At 43.6% G+C, this 18,743-nt stretch overlaps 1 protein-coding gene across 10 annotated transcripts in view; it reads right to left on the reverse strand.

Annotated features, from left to right (window-relative positions):
• The window catches only part of DGKI (diacylglycerol kinase iota), a 453,062-nt gene that overhangs the window by 364,771 nt on the left and 69,548 nt on the right, over positions 1-18,743 (reverse strand). For 2 of the 10 annotated variants that reach the window (XM_073899248.1, XM_073899247.1), the window contains exon 2: positions 18,575-18,676. The exons of the other annotated variants lie outside the window; for them this stretch is intronic. In XM_073899248.1, the coding sequence (XP_073755349.1) occupies positions 18,575-18,618 (44 nt within the window). In that variant the 5' untranslated portion in view covers positions 18,619-18,676. The remainder of the gene's footprint in view (positions 1-18,574; positions 18,677-18,743) is intronic. 10 annotated transcript variants of the gene reach the window in all.

Below are 18,743 nucleotides of genomic sequence, written 5' to 3' on the forward strand. Positions count from 1 at the left end.
TAAAATCTTACAATGTGAGAAAGTAAGATCGGCAAACAAAATCCAATTAAGGAATTCACCAAATAAAAAGGAATTGAACTCCTCCAGCCTGAGGTTGACAAAGAAGCCATTCAGTAAAGAGCTTTATATGCTAAACTTAGCCGGGTAAACCTAGTTATTTTCCACGCACTGCTGTTCTTAAAAGAGCTATTTAACTTCATCCATCTCTAGGATCTAAAAGACTAAGTATTCAGACTTGTGGAGGTTTTGTTTTGTTTTGTTTTGTTTTGTTTTATAATTTAAATTCCAATTTTAAAATGAACTCCCTTGAGTAGATTTAAGAGTTGACTAAATACAGTGTTCATCAGGCTGACTCCTCAACGTCGCCCCCACCTCCCGCTTCTCTTCCCTTACCTAAGACCTATGACCCCTTCAGTGTTCAGCTCCTTTTGCCCAGATAGGTCTACCTACCTTCTGTCTCTCTCAACCATGTGGGCTCCATGTATTTTTAATGTGTCTCTGCATAAATAATCTGGTATTTTTTAATATTTCCCTTTTGCATTTGTTTCTCCTCTAACTTTTATCAATAAACATACTTCAGGATCCCCAAGACAAAGGCAGGAAAGCTGTGCTTTGACACTTCAGACTCCCCTTACCTGGGTACCTACGCTCTATTTGGCTCCATTTGACACTGGATTCACTCCTGCGGAGTCCTGAGGGAGGACTCTCTCAGGCTCCCACCTCTCCACTGGAGGGACACCTCTCACCAAAGCCACCAGTTCTGTCCCCAGGACCAGATTCTACCGACGTTTCTCAGTCCCGTCTGCAGCCACCAACGCTGGTACCCAAGTCCTCCTTTGGCTTCCGGACACGATGCAGTCCTCATTTTCCTACCCCATCTCCTCCCCAGGCTTCTCGTTCTCCTTCCTCAGCTGCGGTGTTTCCTCGGTTCTGTGCCCAGCTCAGTCCTCCTGTCTCCTCCACATCATTTCCCACCCTCAGGCTCTGGCTCCTCCTCTATGCTGAGGGGTCCCAACATTTCATCGCTGAGACCTTGCTCCTCACCAGCTACACATGCACAGCTCCCATCCATTACCTGTCCCTCCACACCTGCCCCCAACACCTGTTCCCTCTAAGAACGAATCCAGCAAGCCAGGACAGCAGCTCAATAGGCTTCACCTTCTGCTCTTCTTCATTCCTTACAGCTGGGCACCAAACCCAGCCGGTCCTGCCTCCCCTCTACCGATACCACAATAACTTAGGATGTCGCCCCTCTCACCTGGCTCTTTCTGTTTCCGGTGAGGCTAGACACGCTGCTCCCACCTTAACGTGAATTAGTGGCTCCATATCAACTACAAAGTAAATCCTGAGCCCTCTGATGTGTCCTTACTCCACATTTCCCTTTCTACTTTCCAGCTATCTCAACTTATTTGTAGTCTCCCAAATGCAGAAAGTCATCCCATCCCTTCCCATCCATTCCTTTTTAGGGGGAGGAATGCGTCCCCTTTGTCCTTTGCTTGGGTAACTTTTTAAAATATAGTTCAATTGTCATCTGCTCTATGAAGGCTTCTGTTATGGACAGGATGTTTGCGTCCCCCCAAAATTCACATGTTGAAGTCTTAACCCCCAGTGTGCCTGTATTTGGAGGTGGGGCCATTAAGGAAGTAATTAAGGTTAAATGAGGTCATCAGGGGAGGGCCAAGATCCCAAAGGATTAGTGTCCTTACGAGGAGACACTAAGGAGTCCCCTCTCCCGCCCTCCCTCCCTCCAACACGCATGCGTTGAGAAAGGGCCATGTGAGGACAGAGCAGGAAGGTGGCTGTCTGCAAGCCAGGAAGACAGCTCTTGTCAGAAACCAAACACCTCTGAATCCTTCATCTTGGGTTTTCCAACCTCCAGAACTGTGAAAAAACAAATCGCTGCTGTTTAATCCACCCAGTGTGTAGTATTTTCTTATGGCATCCACAGCAGTCTCATGGGCCTCCCTTAATCCCCTTCTTTTTCACCCTAGAGAGTTGATGATGCTTTCCTGTAGCTTGTACAACAACCCATCTATTATAGCTTCCACCATCCTGTGATACAACCCCATGTTGGTGGGTCTTTCTTACCTACTAACCATAAACTCCCCAGGGCGGAAACGTCTCACATTTCTTTGTGTTCTTTCTCTCGGTCTAGCACAGGATCCACCTGCAGAAAATGTTCAGGAAATGCTTGTGAGGTGAATGAACGAATTCGCAAATGAAATGGGCAAAGCTGAATTTCTTGTTTGCATCTGGGTTTACATGCGGGCGTTTATGTGTGCAGGCGTGTGTGTTTGTGTGTGCATGCGCATCTATACAGTGAGATGATTTATTTGCAAGGGGTGACGGTGTGCGTGGGTCAATGCGCTTCAGACTCTATTATAAAACCATCTCTCCCTTCCCTCCCAAAGTCCTCCTGAATCTTTCTATTGCAGTTCCCACCCAAAAGGGATCACCTCATATCATTTTATAACCATGCCTTCCTTTGGTTTCCCTCTGCTGGGAGCATTTCGCCAGTTACCTCCCACTGCATGTGGCTCTATTTCCCTTGGCCGGTACTGACAACGTGAGGCCAGACTGAAGTCACTAGTTCTGGAAATCCTTCTGAACCAACGAAATCTCAGTGTAGAACCCATTCCCCAAGGTGCTGATAACTCTTCGCAACACTGCTGAACAGATCTACACGTTTACGAGTTATAAGGTAGCCAAGAAGAACAAGATGACTATATCTACCCGGCAGAAGACAGTTTTTCAAAAAAAAAAAGCGGGGCGGGGGGGCTGTAGCTTTAGGCTTATAGCAAAACCAGAGAATTGTGCATACTCTTTCCAGCTTTGAGAAAGATCTCTGCACCCTGGGGAAATCAGTCCTCTCTCTGTTTTCTCTTCTCACAGCTATTTATGACAGCTTGGAACAAAGAGCTTAAGTCCTATGTGTCTTGTTTTAACCTCTCTTTGTGCAAAGGAACCTTCTTTTTCCAAAGGCTTGGGCTATACATGCTTCTTTGGAGAGAAAGAGATTAGGAAATGGATATGAATACACTCTATCACCTCCTTCCCAGTCAAAATTGCAAAATCTTGGAAATGACAACTGTGGCTCCTAAACCTACAGCCCCAACATGGTTCCAAGAACCCCTGGGTGACGCGTCGGGCTCCAGTCCCCCTGCGGTTCCCTCGGCACCTCAGGCCATGGCCCATTCCGCAGTGAGTCTAGCTTTTATTTCCTGAGGGAGAAACTTAGTTGGAAAGGGAGAAAGGGAGCGGACTCCATGTTCGCAAATCACTATGGTTTGTTTTTTTTTATATATATTTTATTTATTTATTTGACAGAGGGAGACACAGCGAGAGAGGGAACACAAGCAGGGGGAGTGGGAGAGGGAGAAGCAGGCTTCCCACTGAGCAGGGAGCCCAATGCGGGGCTCAATCCCAGGACCCCGGGATCACGACCTGAGCCGAAGGCAGGTGCTTAACCAACTGAGCCACCCAGGTGCCCCCGCAAATCACTTTAAATGAGCCTAAGAGAAAGTCTGACACGTGTGCCCTCAACAGGGCGACTGGTACTATTTGGGGTGAGATCTCACTGGGGTGTGATGAGGAGATACTTAAGCTAAAAGCATCATTTGTTTGGGACCATGGCAATTTCTTACATTTTCCCGTTCAAGTGCTTTGAGCTTACCCAGAAAGGACCTGCATTCACATATTATAAAGCATTTACATTCTATATGGATAGAGATTCTCAAGCAGCTATAGAAGTGGTTGGCTACAGAGCAAGGACACAAGACTTCTAAGAAGTTTTTAGATAATGACAGGCCTGGGTTGGGTGAAGAGGCCGCATTAATATGAATTCACAGGAATAAAAGGTACAGCGTGAGGAGTATAGTCAATGGTCACGTAATAGTGTCGTGTGGGGACAGATGGCGGCTACACTTGTGGTGAGCACAGCATAATTTTGAGAGTTGTTGAGTCACTACGCTATGCACCCGAAACTCAAGTAACATTGTGTCTAAAAAAAATACGAACTCACAGACATATATACACATGCACGCGTGCACGAACGCATGCACACACACAGACTGTGACGCCTCAGGAAAGAGTCTTGAGGGGCTTATACCTCATTTGTTTACAGGGGGAAAATGTGATATCCTGAGAAGCTAACAGCAAAAGGCATGTTAGTTTGTGCCACGTTCACTCCCACAGCATGAATGATGATGAAATGTGACAGGATAGTGCACCTGTGCCCAGAAGACACAGGGGTAGACTGAGGCACCAAATACTGACTCCCCCTACTCCTCTTCTGTACCTCCCGGCAGGAACCTTGCTTAGTCCTTGGGGGTTAGTCCCTTTCTTTGAATCAGCTGGACCCATCTCAACTGCTGATCTTTCCTGATGATCGGCCTCCTTCCCTGATTGCCTTTCCCTTCCAGTCACTGTTGGTGACTAGGGTGATTTCTGTAACAGCCAAGGGCCCTGAGGGAAGAAATGGCCTTTTCCAAAACTCTAGGCTTATACCCAGCCAACAACCTCCACCTCCCCACCACCTCCCTCCCTCTTCCCCAAATCCTGAGTGCCTTAGCCAGAAGCCTGTTGTCATGGTTACTCTAATCTTTATCTGCTTTGCTTGTTAAACAAGCTGAGTTCACTCCAACCCACCTTCTGGTCACCCCCACCTCCTTGTCCTTCATTGTTTCCCTCCCTCCCCATGCTCAGGTCTTTTCTTTCCTGGGGCATAAAAGGAAAATGCAGTAATCACTTTTGCCTTCCTACCCTTCCGGTCTACCAGATCTTCTCAGGAGGGTCTTCTGTGATATTCCAACATGGAAAAGTGCCACTCATGTCAGAAATAAGCAGTGAGTGAAAATGAAGATTCTACACAAGTTCTAGAAATGGAGGGGGAAAGGGAGGAAAAGGAGCAAGAAGGGATAAGTCCAGTGAAAACTATTTTGGTTGGCAAAAATAGGCTGACGTCTCGAAACGTTATATGCTAGGCCTACTGAGGTCCAGTAATGCCAACTCCACCCACTGAGCTCCCCTCAGAGCAAGACCTTGCATCCTACCCTACAGAGACCATCCCTTTCACCTCCTCCCATGAGATCCCCCCTTCCCCCAGCTCAGAGGGATGACATTCCCTCCTCTGGTCCAGAGCAATTCTCTTTAGGCTGCTCTGGATTCTCTGACCTCCTGCTTCCTTAGGAATCTCTTTTATTTTCCCAGCTTAATTGAGAAAAAAACAAAAATTGTATACATTTAAGACATGCAACTCGATGTATAGATATTTGAATACATCGTGCAATAATCACTACAATCAAGCTAATTAACATATTCATCACTTCACATAGGTAACTATTTTCTTTTCTTTCCTTCTTCCTTCTTTTTTTTTTTTCTTCTTCTTTGTTTTGTTTTGTTATTTGTTCATTTGTGCGGTAAGAACACTTAGGGATCTAATTCAACCAAAATTGCTCAGGCTCCTGAACCGTAAACCAATTTCTTTCTCTTTACTCTTCCCCTGCAGCATATAAACACCATTTCCCATCTTAGAACAAAATCCCCTTTGGCCCCATTACCCTCTAGGTGAGGCCCACTTATCTTCCTTCCCCCGTAGCTACTTCGTTGTTATGTATCAGCGCCCCCCCCCCCCCCCCCCCCCACGCCCCCGACCAGTGCCAAGACAGAGCCCTGATCTTGAGGAACTTCCCCATTGTTAGCTTCCTAGCTGTTGTACTCCCCAACAAGTGGTTGTGGTGGTTAACAGATAGGACTCTGGAACCCTTTTACTTATGTTCAAATTTGGGCGCTAGCATTTGTCCACTGGGTGATTTTAGCCAAGGTATGTGACCTTCCTATTGCCTTAGTGTCCTTCTATACCACTCAGGTAATGACGTAAGGAGCTACCTCAATGGGTTATTGTGATGGTTGCATGAGGCAACACATGTAAAACAACCAGAACAGCGTCCCCTTGTAACAAGCCCCGAAAATAGCAGCAGCGGCATTCTATAATCCAACAACAAAAGTCAGGACACTAGGTCACACATCTCTCTGTTCTGGATCCCTGCCGTCGATGACCTTTGTAAACTGGCTTTGCAAATTGTTTCATACCCAGCCCCCATTGCTCCTGGTCACTACACCATCATACATTCTGCTCCCCGAATGTAGAACACATGCACCCCCACATGGATTCCACAGCCAAAACTTCTATCTACCTACTCCAGGAGAACTTGCTTGGTTGAGGAGCTCCCCCAGCCTTCTTGGGGCTCACTGCATCCATGCTCTTCCAGCATCCTGGGTCCACCTCCACCAAAGCACTGTTACGGGATACTATCAGTGCCTTGTTCTCCCTTCTATAGCTGTGTGCTTCCCAACCCCCAGAAACTAGTCCAATTCTTGGCAACCAGGGAACTTACTATTGATGACTAAGTGACAAGGAATGGCCTCAGTAGGATTTAGCTCCACAGTTTCAATTGTTCGTATCTGTTTCAAACCCACTCATCCAAAGTATTCACTGCAACTTCAGATCACCTAAAATTTTGGTATCATGTACTCTTTATCTCCATCTATGTTATGATTATAAAGTTTCAAATATGGACCCAATGCACAGAATCCATATGAGAAATCTCTGTGTCCTGTGAAGCATTGTATGTAAGGACTCAGGAGAGTCATTCAAATGGGGATGATGTATCTGACTGTCCTTTTACACAGCTCATACTTCTCGATCTTGTCCAGGAGGTTTGGGGTGTGAAATGACCTGACGCAGGTACTGTCAAATGTCTTGCTGCACCCCAGATAGACCATATCTACTGTACTTAACTCTATTTACGGTTTGCAACTCTAAATTTCTTAAAAAGAAATCATGCTACCTGGGCAAGAAGTTCTCTGTGAACCAGTATTTGCATTTAGGTTCAACCTTTCCTGTCCAAGTACTTACGAACTGTCTGTTTCATAACCTATTCAAGAATGCCTTATAGAAATGATGTCAGACTCTCTCATCTACCGTCCTCTCATTTTTGAAAACCTAGAAAATGTTTGCCTAGCTCAGTTTTCCACTTCCTGTCCCATTTATTATCCATGATTCTCCAAAGATTCTCAATAGCAAAAATAGCTTCTCTGCATTCCCTAGAATGTAATTCATCCAGACCAAAAGCCTTGGATCGTGTAGTTCAGGCCCATGTTTACAGAGAGAATCCGGAAAGGGACTAGGACTAGTCTTCTCATTTGGTTACTAGGAAGTCAGAGGCACAGCCTAACTTTCTGTAATTTCCTTCGTAGACTTAGACAAATCAATCATCCATTGATTTTCCAAAGCAGAATGATGTAACTACACAACACACACACACACACACACACACACACACACACACACACACACACACACTTTGGAGTCAGATAGACCAAAAGTAAGAATTGAAGCGTCATCACCTAGCGGCACTACACCCGTGGGCAAGACAATTAACCCTTGAGTCTCAATTTCTTCATTTTCAAAATAAGGAGAACAACAATTCTATCTTTCCGGATAGCTTTAAGATGTCAGTACAGGCTCATAGAAATGATGCATGCTCCCTCAACTGCCACTAGGCTTTCCTTCAAGCCACAGGAGTAATTTTTGGCATGTAATTCCTGATGTGAAAGGGTCCAGAATTATGTCAGGAATCAAATGGCAAGAATAATTAAAATAATCAAGCACAGCGATGCAGGACTTCCCCAAAGGAACTGCTGAAAACCACTTATCCATGGATCTTACTTTCCTTACACATTTGATGTGACGTTCACAATGAATGCCTAAGAGTAAGGTAAGCTCCCTTGTGTCAGTGGAACGCTCCGCAGAAAATAAAGCAAAAACAACAACAACAAAAACAAACAAAACAAAACAAAAAACAAGCAACATAGATTACATAGAATGGAGTTAACCAATGGCAGAAGGAGACTGTCAGGATCAGACCTTGCTAAGAGCTCTCAGATAAGGCCAGAAGCCAAGTCTAAAGAACAGGTGAACTGCATATAGTTCCTGGGTCAGTAGGCAAATCCTGCTGTACCCACTTCTTATTTTACTGGGTGTGATCACCTCAGCCATGCATTCCCAAAACACTGATCCGCCCATATCTGAAGGCATCCTAAGGAATGTCTATGATGGAAACGCTCAAAGCTTTCTTCGCCTTCAAGCACTGTTTCAGTTTTTAGACTCAAAAATAGCTGAGGGGCGCCTGGGCAGCTCAGTCGGTTAAGCGTCTGCCTTCGGCTCGGGTCATGATCCCAGCGTCCTGGGATCGAGTCCCATGTCAGGCTCCCTGCTCAGTGGGAAGCCTGCTTCTCCCTCTCCTCCCCACTTGTGCTCTCTCTCGCTATCTCTGTCACTATCTGTCTCTTTCTCTCTCTCAACTAAAGAAATAAAATCTTAAAAAAAAAAATAGCTGAAATGTATATTCACTCCTACTCAGGTGCCCAGAGCTTCAGTGACCTTACTTCTTAATGAGCCCATGTCAGGCTGGATCAGCTAAAGCGTGAGATACAGGAAGGAATGTGAGTCCTTGCAGAAATCAGCTTGTCAGCCATTATGTGGGATGGACCCTTAGTTCTTAAACCTTTCTACGTGTCTATGGTTGTCGAGATATATTCAGGTTTCGGGGGGGGGAAACACTTTTTTTTTTTTAGCCTTCTGAAATAGGAACTATATTATAATTAGCCTGGGAATTTTGATTTGCCTTTCATGGGGAATTATTTTTCCTTCAGCAAATTTGACCTTTTTCTTTAATTTCCCTTCATATCCTTTCTAGGCTTCGAGATAAAACCCTTCTGTTTGAAAAACTAGAAAGCATAGAATTCTTAGGTCCAGCGTCACCCATTCTCAAGGGGAGACCTCTTCTTTCTCAAGAAGAGTCACTTTTGCAAGTGAAAATGAAAACCAAGAGAGGATCACTTGGGATGTCCTAGACGGGGGGAACCCTGCCTTTTACAAGGTCCACTGCCTGGTTCTTGGGCACAGTCATGACTTAAATGCTCAGTGGGAGAGAAGCTGTCGGGAGAAAACTTCTCCTCGCGACCTGCTTGGATGCTTACCTTCCTCTTGAGGCAAACACCAAGGTGCCTACCCATCCAAGAGGAGCTGCTCCTTGCGTGTAAACTGCTAGCAGTTTACTGTCTGCTCCTAGTCCCCAGGAAGCCCTCCCTCCTTCACGAAGCAAATGTCAGTCTCCCATAACAAGGGTAAAAGCAGGCCGTCCTACCTCTAACAGGTGAGGACAGAGTAGCCTGGGCCTGAGAACCAGAGTGCTGAGTAAGTGACGGGGTGTCTAACTGCTTTGGCATTTGCTCAGTGTTTGCACATCATCATAACATTTATTTTAAGCCTGTAAAGGTGCCAAGTGATGGCTCCTGGGCTGACTTTGATCAAATCCTATCACAGGTCCAGCAGATAGTTAACAAATATGTTTTGCTGCTTATCCCAGATGTGAATGGTGTCACTCTGGAACACAGGATGTTTCCTAACATGACCCAGCCCTGGGAATCAGCGTTTTTAAGAAGCTCCCTGAAGCACACCAGAATCATTGTTCCAGATAAACAGACTCGGACACTTCAGTTTCATAATTCAGAAGGAACGGTCTGCCCTCTTTTTGCCAAATATATACATTTTTAAAAATCAGGAGAGGGCCAGGATGGTTTCAGTTCAACTTGTTTCCTGCACCCCCAACCGAGCATCACTTAGATAGAGCAGGAGTTAGAGAGGATCTTAAAGTTCATTTCGCTCATTTCCACCTACAGTAGAAGCGCTGGGCCCTAACCCAGTGTTCCTCCAAGTTCCGCTTAAATGCCTCCAAAGGCAGGTCATTTACATCCCAAAAGGCAGTTTTCCCCTACCAACAACACCCATTACCAGGATGGCCTTTCCTCCTGGTTGGCCTGGGGTGCCCTTGACAGACAGGTGACAGTAGCATACAGTAGCATTTTGAATACAGCTGGTATATTCGAAACTTAAGAAGCCTCCTTTACCCTCAAATGTCCTAGTTTGGAAAATAATAGATGGGACGACCTTATAATTTACATACAGCCCAGGATCAACTTTAAATCCCTTATCCAGCAATACAAAGATGTTCACAATCTCATCCCCACCTCCTACCTCTCCAGTCTCAGGCAGTCCTTCCTGCCATGCCCATCCCCACTCCCCCGGCACAGAAATGCTCTCCCTTCCCCATTTCACACCCAAGGCAACTGAGGCACAGGCAGCAACTTGTCTAGAGTTTCATAGCTAATAAGTAGACAGTTTTCTTATCCATCTGCATATACTCAGTTCCATCAATGGTTTCTCCTGAGACACACTGATGCCAGAGCCTTGGGCTCTTCACTAATTGCTCTTCCTTGACAAATTCTTATTTGCTCAATCTAATCAAAGGTACACCAGCAAACACAAGTCTCCAGGTGCCGGCTCACCACTGAAGGAGGTGTTTCTTCCTGGGATCAATACATTATGGTTCCATTAATACAGCTTTTTAGTTGCCTCCTCAGATTTAGCAGCTTATATTGAGCTTTTAGTCAAACAAAACCTAAATGTCTTTTCTCTACCAGAACTACTGCCAGGAGATTTTTTTTCTCCCATCATTGCCATTGATTTTTTTTTTTTAACTTCCAAATAAGATTTTACATTTATCTCTTTGAAATGTCATCTTGTTATTTTTAATCCAGCATTCCAGCATATCCAGATCATTTTGAGACCTATTTTTGTTATAGATTACATTGGCCATTCTTTCCAACTTTGTGCCTGTTACAAGTTTAAGAAAACACGCCTTTAGTGTCTTCTTCCAACCTGCTGGCAAAGTGACTGCTCCGGGCGAGCCCCGGAACTAGGAATTTCAAAATCATTTTACTGATGATATTCCTCATCTTTTCTGTGCCATCAGTCTTCCAAGGAGCATTCTTGCAGAAAGCACTTTCTTATGGACGTTTAGAGCCATCCCACCCCACCTCTCTGCAATGAAATGTGAACATGGGCGTCTTCCTAGAAATGATGGAGCTGAATCACACCATTGAATAATTCACTTTTTTTCCAAGAAGCCCCTGAAGCCCCAAAGCAGTCCAGCCTTCCAACTGGCTAAGGAGAGAAAAATTCATTATTGGGAGTTTTATCCTCAAGGCCTCATCCATGTTCCCAAAAGAAGTTACAATCACACCTTAAGCTGATAGCCTATATTTGTACCTCAGTATGATACAGAAAGGTTTTCAGAGTACATCTTCGAGAGGAAAAGGCCAACAGAAGCCTATTGCACGAGTTTCCCTGAATGTTGGATCTAGTTCCTGAAACTGGACTGTCCATCCCTTTCCATTTACAGATGAAGATCTTTAGAGAAAGAGCTAAGAGATCACAATCTTGAGAGAAAAGAAAGAAAGGTAGAAATCAAGAAAACTCAACAAGGAAGGAAGAAAAGCCAACCCACCCCACTGTTTTGAAACAATTACTTTGGGGTTCTCCAAACTAACAGGAAAATGAAACAAATTCAAGAAAACACTTTCTTTTTCAATCATGATGTAATCAGGCTTCCATTGAGCGTGGCTTATCAACATGGTATTTATCTCTGCTCCCTTCCCAAACTACAATATAAGGAAAAGTAAAATAAATTTAAAAAGTAAAACTCCACAAGGACTAAGAGAAAAGGAAAGGTGGTAACAGTAAGAAAGACATTCAACAGCCTTCCAGAAGATGGAAATTGAATAAACAAGGCATCACTTACGTATTGGAACAGAGAAAGCTAAAACTCTCCAAAAGCAAAGTCAAAGAAAGACAAGCCAGTTACTACTGTGGGTCTTTGAGGGACTGCAGAATTAGAAGCAGTGCCATGAACTCCCTCCAAGGTGCAAAGAAGCCTCCAGACCCCCTCCTGCTCCCCCCTCAGCACGTGACCAGGCCTTCCCCAGCAGAGCAGAAGAGGAGGGATTTTCTTTCTACGGAATTGAAAAAGCAGTCCTCAGGAACTAGGGACACAAGTGGCGAGGGTGGTGCAGTGGTAAATGTGAGCCTGGAAAGGGAGAAATGAGTGAAAGTCAACACACATGAGTTTTTTTCTGGCCCCTGCTCCAAACTTGGCTCCCACAACCCCTGCAGCAGGGACATGTTCCCAGGAACAAATCTGGAAGATTCTGTTCTGGAGAATCTGACCTGCCCATGGGAAAAGCTTCCAGATGATAACTGGGGATCCTCCAACGGAACAGATGTGGGTCCTAGCTCACTCGGCAGTGAGATGCACTGGCTGACAAGCCCGGGCCACCCTCAGAGCGTGCCCCTTCAGCTCTTTAAAGCCTCTCTTGTCTATGTGAACTGATGGCCACAGATCTCCGGACACTGGAGGAAAACCACTCATACAGAGGACAAGACCAAAACACAAAGTCAGGAAGAAGAAGGACAAGAAAAATAAAGAAAGGTGCCAAAAAGAAACATCACTGGATGAAAAGTCAACAGAAGAGTCAAACGATAAAGTTGAGGCAATCTCCCAGAATGTCTACCAAAAGATAATGAAGATGTAAAGATTAGAAATTCAGAGGTTTAATTCAGGACACACAACTTCCAGCTACCGGGAGTTCTAAAAGGAAACAAATGAAGCCATAGTGAAAAAATTGAAATGAAATGATAGTAAATGAAATGAAGCTTTTAAAAAAGTGATATAATGCATATGGCTATGCTTAGTCTTGATAAAAACCTAGTAATTTACAGAGTATGGCAGTTAAAAGCAGATTCTAGAGCCAGATTTACTTTGCTTTGAAGCCTGCCTGCCTCCACCAACTACTACCTGTCTGACTTCAAAAAAGTTATTTAACCCATGTCTTAGTGTCCACATATGCAAAATGGAGAACAAGAGTAAGTTCATAGGTTGTTGTTATAATCGTAAGTTGTTATAAGTGTTGTTATAATTTTAAGTTCATAGGTATCAAAAGCTCTTAAACAGTGCCTTGCACCTAGAAAGTCCCCAGTAAGTGTTAGCTACTATTTAAAATGTTATATAATTTCACAGTACAAATAGTACAATCACTAACTTAACCCAAAACTTTGATGCACGTATATGAGGAACAGAGAGGAAAAGGAAGTATATCAGATGACACACGGGGATGTTAGTCTAAAACTATATCATTCAGAGGGGAAGGCCGTGTAGAGCGTCTACACCCGGCAGGCAGATAAGGGAACAGTGACAAACACGATAGTCAGGCTATGGACTCTGAGAAACAGACTGAGGGTTCTAGAGGGGCGGGGGGTAGGGGGATGGGTTAGCCTGGTGATGGGTATTAAAGAGGGCACGTTCTGCATGGAGCGCTGGGTGTTATGCACAAACAATGAATCATGGAACCCTACATCAAAAACTAATGATGTAATTAATGTATGGTGATTAAAATAACATAAAAAAATTAAGAAAAAAAAAAAAAAGAAAAAGAAATGCAGAGGTAAATGAATACCAGAAGGAACAGCCAGAAGTGATAATTGCTGCCGGGGAGATCAGGACTCAATAATGGGGAGGGGGTGAGCCACATTATTACGAAGAGTTTATTTAAAAACACACACACACATATTTAAGTAACCTTATCACAACCTTATCTGAGTTGGAACCAGAGGGATGACAAGAGAGGACTTTCATGAAGCAGCTTCTTCAAAAGCTAAGCACTGACTCAGAGCAAAAAAAATATCTTTCCAGTTGCTTCAAACAAAAAATAAGCAAAGGGCATGTTTCCAGGGGAAAGGGAGGGTCCAGACCTGGTGTGCAGGCCCCAGGCAAAAGTCCTGCTGTGTCTTCGTGGGTGAGGTGCCCTGACATTTCCCTCCCCCCGCAGGACCTGCCCTGTGTTCTTGCCTTCCGCCTCCCAAACCGGACCTTCCCTCGGTGCCTCCTTCCCGCCGAGGGACAAGAGAATGGCCGTGGCTCGATTGAATGGCCATTAAATTGTGCTCTCATGTCTTTTGAGTTTTCTATGAAATGGCCCATATGGTGGTTTCATCAGCGAAACTAACTCTTGCAGAAGAAGTATTCCTTTTATAAGATAAAATGTTGGGCACTCTGTCTTTTATCTGAGAGGCACATTGTTAATAGTGAAGAGGTGCCCAGCAGATGAAAATACCAGTTAATAGAAGAGATTTCTGAAGAAGTCAGGGGGGCAAGAAAGACAATTTTGTCGTCTTCTAAAAAAGATGGAAAATGGGTCAGGAAATTCTGAGAAAAGGCAGCATTTATGCGGAGGGATTACTCATTCTGATTATGGGGCCCGACTACATAATACTAATCACACTTTCTGCTTCTGCCACTTTCAAGGGAGACATCGAGATCCAGTGCAGAAGAAGCCAGAGCACGTTAAACGTGGTAAATAAACTTCGGCAGAGGGAAGAATCCAGCTATGGCAATTGAGGACAAAGTTCTGTGAAAAGATTTTGACCCCAGACGTACCTGAAATTTTGGAGCTAAAATTATCTCAGCCAAAGACATGGGTTTAAAGTGAGCTGTAAAGAATGGTTCTAGTCAGAGAGGATAAAAGCAGTACCAATCACTGGTTAATAAAAATTAAATATTAATTTTTAAAAGTAATAAATTACACCCAGGTGGATTTTAATAAAATATTTTTGGAGTTTATAAAGTTTATTTATTTATTTAAAAATTTAATATCACCAGAGAATCTTGGAGTTAACTGATAAAACACAATCGCTTACTGCGCTTGTGATGGACAGTAAGGCAACCCGTGAATGAAATCAGTAAAGGTTGAATCCATATGATCATTAACTTCCATTTTGGTATAATTCTACTTTTTATTCCCAAATCTGAGTTTATGCTTTAGCTTTGAAATTAATGAAATCAAAGTGTTTCTTTTTGCACAAATCAAGCTCTTCCTTAAATCTCTAACAAAGCATTTCCCAACTAGATAGTGGAAACAAGAGTCCTGGTGCATAGTACACATTGCAGATATTTTTAGTTTTGTGGAAATCACAAACCCATAAAATTAAGTAAGCCAAAGCGCTTTTTTGTACAAACGTAAGTAAATTTCCCTCGAACAAGACAGAGGAAGAGATAGACACCACAAAACATGAATCTTTATTTGAATGACATTTTAATGATATCTTTCAGTGCTATTTCAAAAATCAAAGTGACTTGGTACGCTCTGACGATATGCAGAGTGATGCTGCTTTGCTCTTTGTTCATTAACTGCTGAACAATCTGATAGATTGAATTAAACGTGTCTAACAGACCCTGGATGGGTTTGGAAGCTTTGTCAGGAAAACCAGAAGTACCTATAGCACCCAAGACAGCTGCTAAGCTTGCCTCCATCTCAAGTTAGAAAGACCTAATAATCATAAGAAGCCATTGTTCCTGGGTGCTCCAGACTCACTGAAAAGCAGTGGAAACCTCTGGGTGTCGACACAGGAATCGGCAGCCGAGTGCTTTGGGAAATAAAGAATGTCCTGGTACTGACACAGTCTTATTCTGAGTTGTGATTTAGGGCCTCTCTACACTGCTGTGCACATAAGCCAGAGACAAAGGAGCAAAATAAAACTTGTGACTGGTTTTATGCCTCTTTCATCCATTCTGTGATCTTCCATGTTGGGGAAATGAAGATAAAATCTCATCTGTTCTTTTTTCACCAAAAACAAAACAGCGATCATTAGAACACTGGTGACATAGACTCACCATAAAGATAGAAAATTTTTAACTATGAATAAAATGTCTGGGGAGGAAGATACTTAACTTCATGGTTACCTCTCTGTAAACCAGAATCGTATTATTTAAATATGCCTCTGGTCTGTTCTGTCTCTCCAACTAGACCGTGAACTCAGAAGCAAGAGCTAGTCCTTATTCGTCCTTAGGCTCAGATGACCAGCACAATGTCTGGCACAAGGCACTCAATAGATTTTACTTTAACTGAACTGACCCTACTTAAGGGAGGTATCAAAAAAAAAAAAAAAAGTCATGCATACATCTGATCAAGAAATGTGCAGAATGGTTTCTAATAAAGAGCCTAAATCCCCAGACCTGCTGCTGCTGGTCCTCCTGCCCGGAGGGAACCACTCCTAACTGTGAGAATTTGTCTTAAGGTTCCATCACATTTATTGCTAATGAAAAAGATGAAGAAGATGAAGACGACGAAGAAGAAAACAAGGATGCCAGTTTCAAATTATTCCTGTCTCTTTACTTAAATAGGCCAAAAATATTTGGGAACACTGCCAACAGTGGTTCCAAGTTGTTGTATTCATGCATTCAACAAACATATATTGTTCACATTGAAAGTGGTGGCACTTCTGTTTTCATACTTTTATTAGCGAAGACCAGCTTTTTCCCGCTCAGGGTGCAGAAGGCAGAAGTCAGTGCAACCCTAGAATTAGGGGGGACAGAACACATCAGCACCAGACAATGGGGGTGGAGAGGAAGGATGAGTCAGTGTCATAATGGGATAAAGTGCTCGGAGTTCATGCTGCGGGATGGGGAGGACTGCCAGATGCACAAATCTGCTCCCCATTGTACTTTCTCCAGCAGGTGCCATTCTGTACACGATGGAACCCACAGGACAATGGCACTGGACCCCCATTTTACATCTGCAAACTGTCTACTGCAGCAGCTCCACGGTCTGGGGAATGGTCCTCTTATTTTGAACCGGTCAAATAATCGGCAAAATCCCTTGGAATTATTTATAATGGGGTTTCTCTGACATTAGTAAAAACAAAAGTAGGAGCATAAAACGATGCCACATGTATAGCACATAACAGTAGGAAACCCTCTGCAAAGGCATGACAATTTGGGAAAATCCTCACTCCGATCAGAGTGAATAAATATGATTAACTGGCAAAGACGCTATTAGGCTATTTGCCAGAGAAACAGATTACTGCTTTACGGAGTCAGCCTGATAAGGTGACCTGACTCCCAGGAAATGCTTGAGCCCTGAAATGGTGACCCTGAGGGACACCCCTGTCATGGTGCCTCAGTAGATCCCATGGGGCAACACAGGAACTGGGAAACTAGATCTTGATCAGAGAGCTGGGCTGAATAGGTGGCTATTTGTTGAGAAAAGGCAAGAGACCAGTTCAAAAAAAATTCTGTTAGCAGAATCCAGATTTCGATACTGCAGACAAATTACCTTCTACCTAAATTGGAGAAAAAATCCAAGGTTCAGAAAGACAAACAGACAAATAATAACAACCAAGGAACAAGAAAAATGGTGAAATAGATGTTTTCTATCTAAATGCTTAGTATGAGCCAAGATTTTATGGAACTAATCTGAATTAACCCTCACTCCAATGCAAACCCGTAGGCAGTATTTTCATTTTCTAGATGAGGACACTGAGGCTTACAGAGGCTGTGGAAGTGATAGTGACTTGAATCCAAGACTGTTGGACACTAAATCCATGTTTTTTCTGTCATGACAAAGAAGATGTCTAGAAGGTGAGAAAAATCAAATCCCTAAGTGCATAGACATTATGTATAGTAACACGTCCGAGGTTTATAAACTAAGTCTGCCTCCGTGAAACTTTGCCAAACTTTTTTCAGTCACTTAAATTTACTTTCTTACCTGAGTGCCTTATAATATTTCCAAATGGGTGACTCATTTGGGCCAATGTTTTAATATTCTATTAGAGGGGCACCTGGGTGGCTCAGTCGGTTAAGCGTCTGCCTTCAACTCAGGTCATGGTCCCGGGGTCCTGGGATTGAGCCCTGCGTTGGGCTCACTGCTCAGCAGGGAGCCTGCTTCTCCCTCTCTGTCTGCCTGCCGCTCCCTCTGCTTGTGCTCTCCCTCTCTCAAATAAATAAATAAAATCTTAAAAAAATAAAATAAAATTCTACTAGATTCTAATTAGAGGATCTTTGATATTTAACAGCAATTTTAGTTCTAAAAAAGTGAACTTTGCTTTACCCAGCGTTTAATAAGAACATGTACGATTAAGTCTTCTGGTAGATCCGGGCCCTGGGCTGGCGCCTCCAGACACCATTTAATCAGAGAGGTGAGAACACGCACTCATCTACCCCTTAAAGACAAGTTAATGAGGAATGACCCAGAGCCTGACACAGCACACTCAGCGGACGCACCTGCTAAGATTGTAGGGGAAAGCAATCACTATTTCAAACAAGACAAATACCGCTTTTTATGAAAACAAAATAGTGAAGCACACACAGCATTTAAAGTGGCCTGTATGTGGGCTGTATTTAAATTCTCCAACAGATTCCATATTGAATCAAAAAGAAATGATGGTCATAATTTGGGCAATGTGAAAAGCACATCTAAAGCAGCTTCCCTGTTTAAAAAGGAGGAATTCGTTTTAGCTTCCATTTTCCAAACTGCTTTTTTTAAAAATCAAGCTTTGAAAAAGGTCAGTCAAATAGAGAGTTATTTCAGACAGTTACATGTTGGTGAAAACAGAGTGAAACGAGGAGCTTCAAAGCAATTTCCACTACACCAGATCTTCAACTCTGAAGGGTTTCTTCCCCTACTGTAAATAAAACTAAAATGCTCACCTGTATGTACATGAATATAATAAAATCACATCCACTATTCTGCTGCGTGTTCATGCATCTGCAACAGATACACTTACCATTACCCTCCCCGCAACGCCCCCCCCCCCAATAGAAACAAAATTGAACTCAACCTTCCCCCCATCCAGGGGTGTTTTTCTTTCCAGCGGTCCCACATGTCGGAGTTGCTGGTAGTAACCGAGTACTCACGGGTCACCTTTACCAAATGGCACCTCCTCCTCCAAAAAAAAAAAAAAACACCTGATTTGTGAGGGAAACTGGCCTGCCAGGGAAGGACAGCAG

The sequence above is a fragment of the Callorhinus ursinus genome, unplaced genomic scaffold (genome assembly GCF_003265705.2).
Source record: "Callorhinus ursinus isolate GAN/ISIS: 27379988/994484 unplaced genomic scaffold, GSC_fseal_2.0 scaffold12, whole genome shotgun sequence".
Lineage (NCBI taxonomy): Eukaryota > Metazoa > Chordata > Mammalia > Carnivora > Otariidae > Callorhinus > Callorhinus ursinus.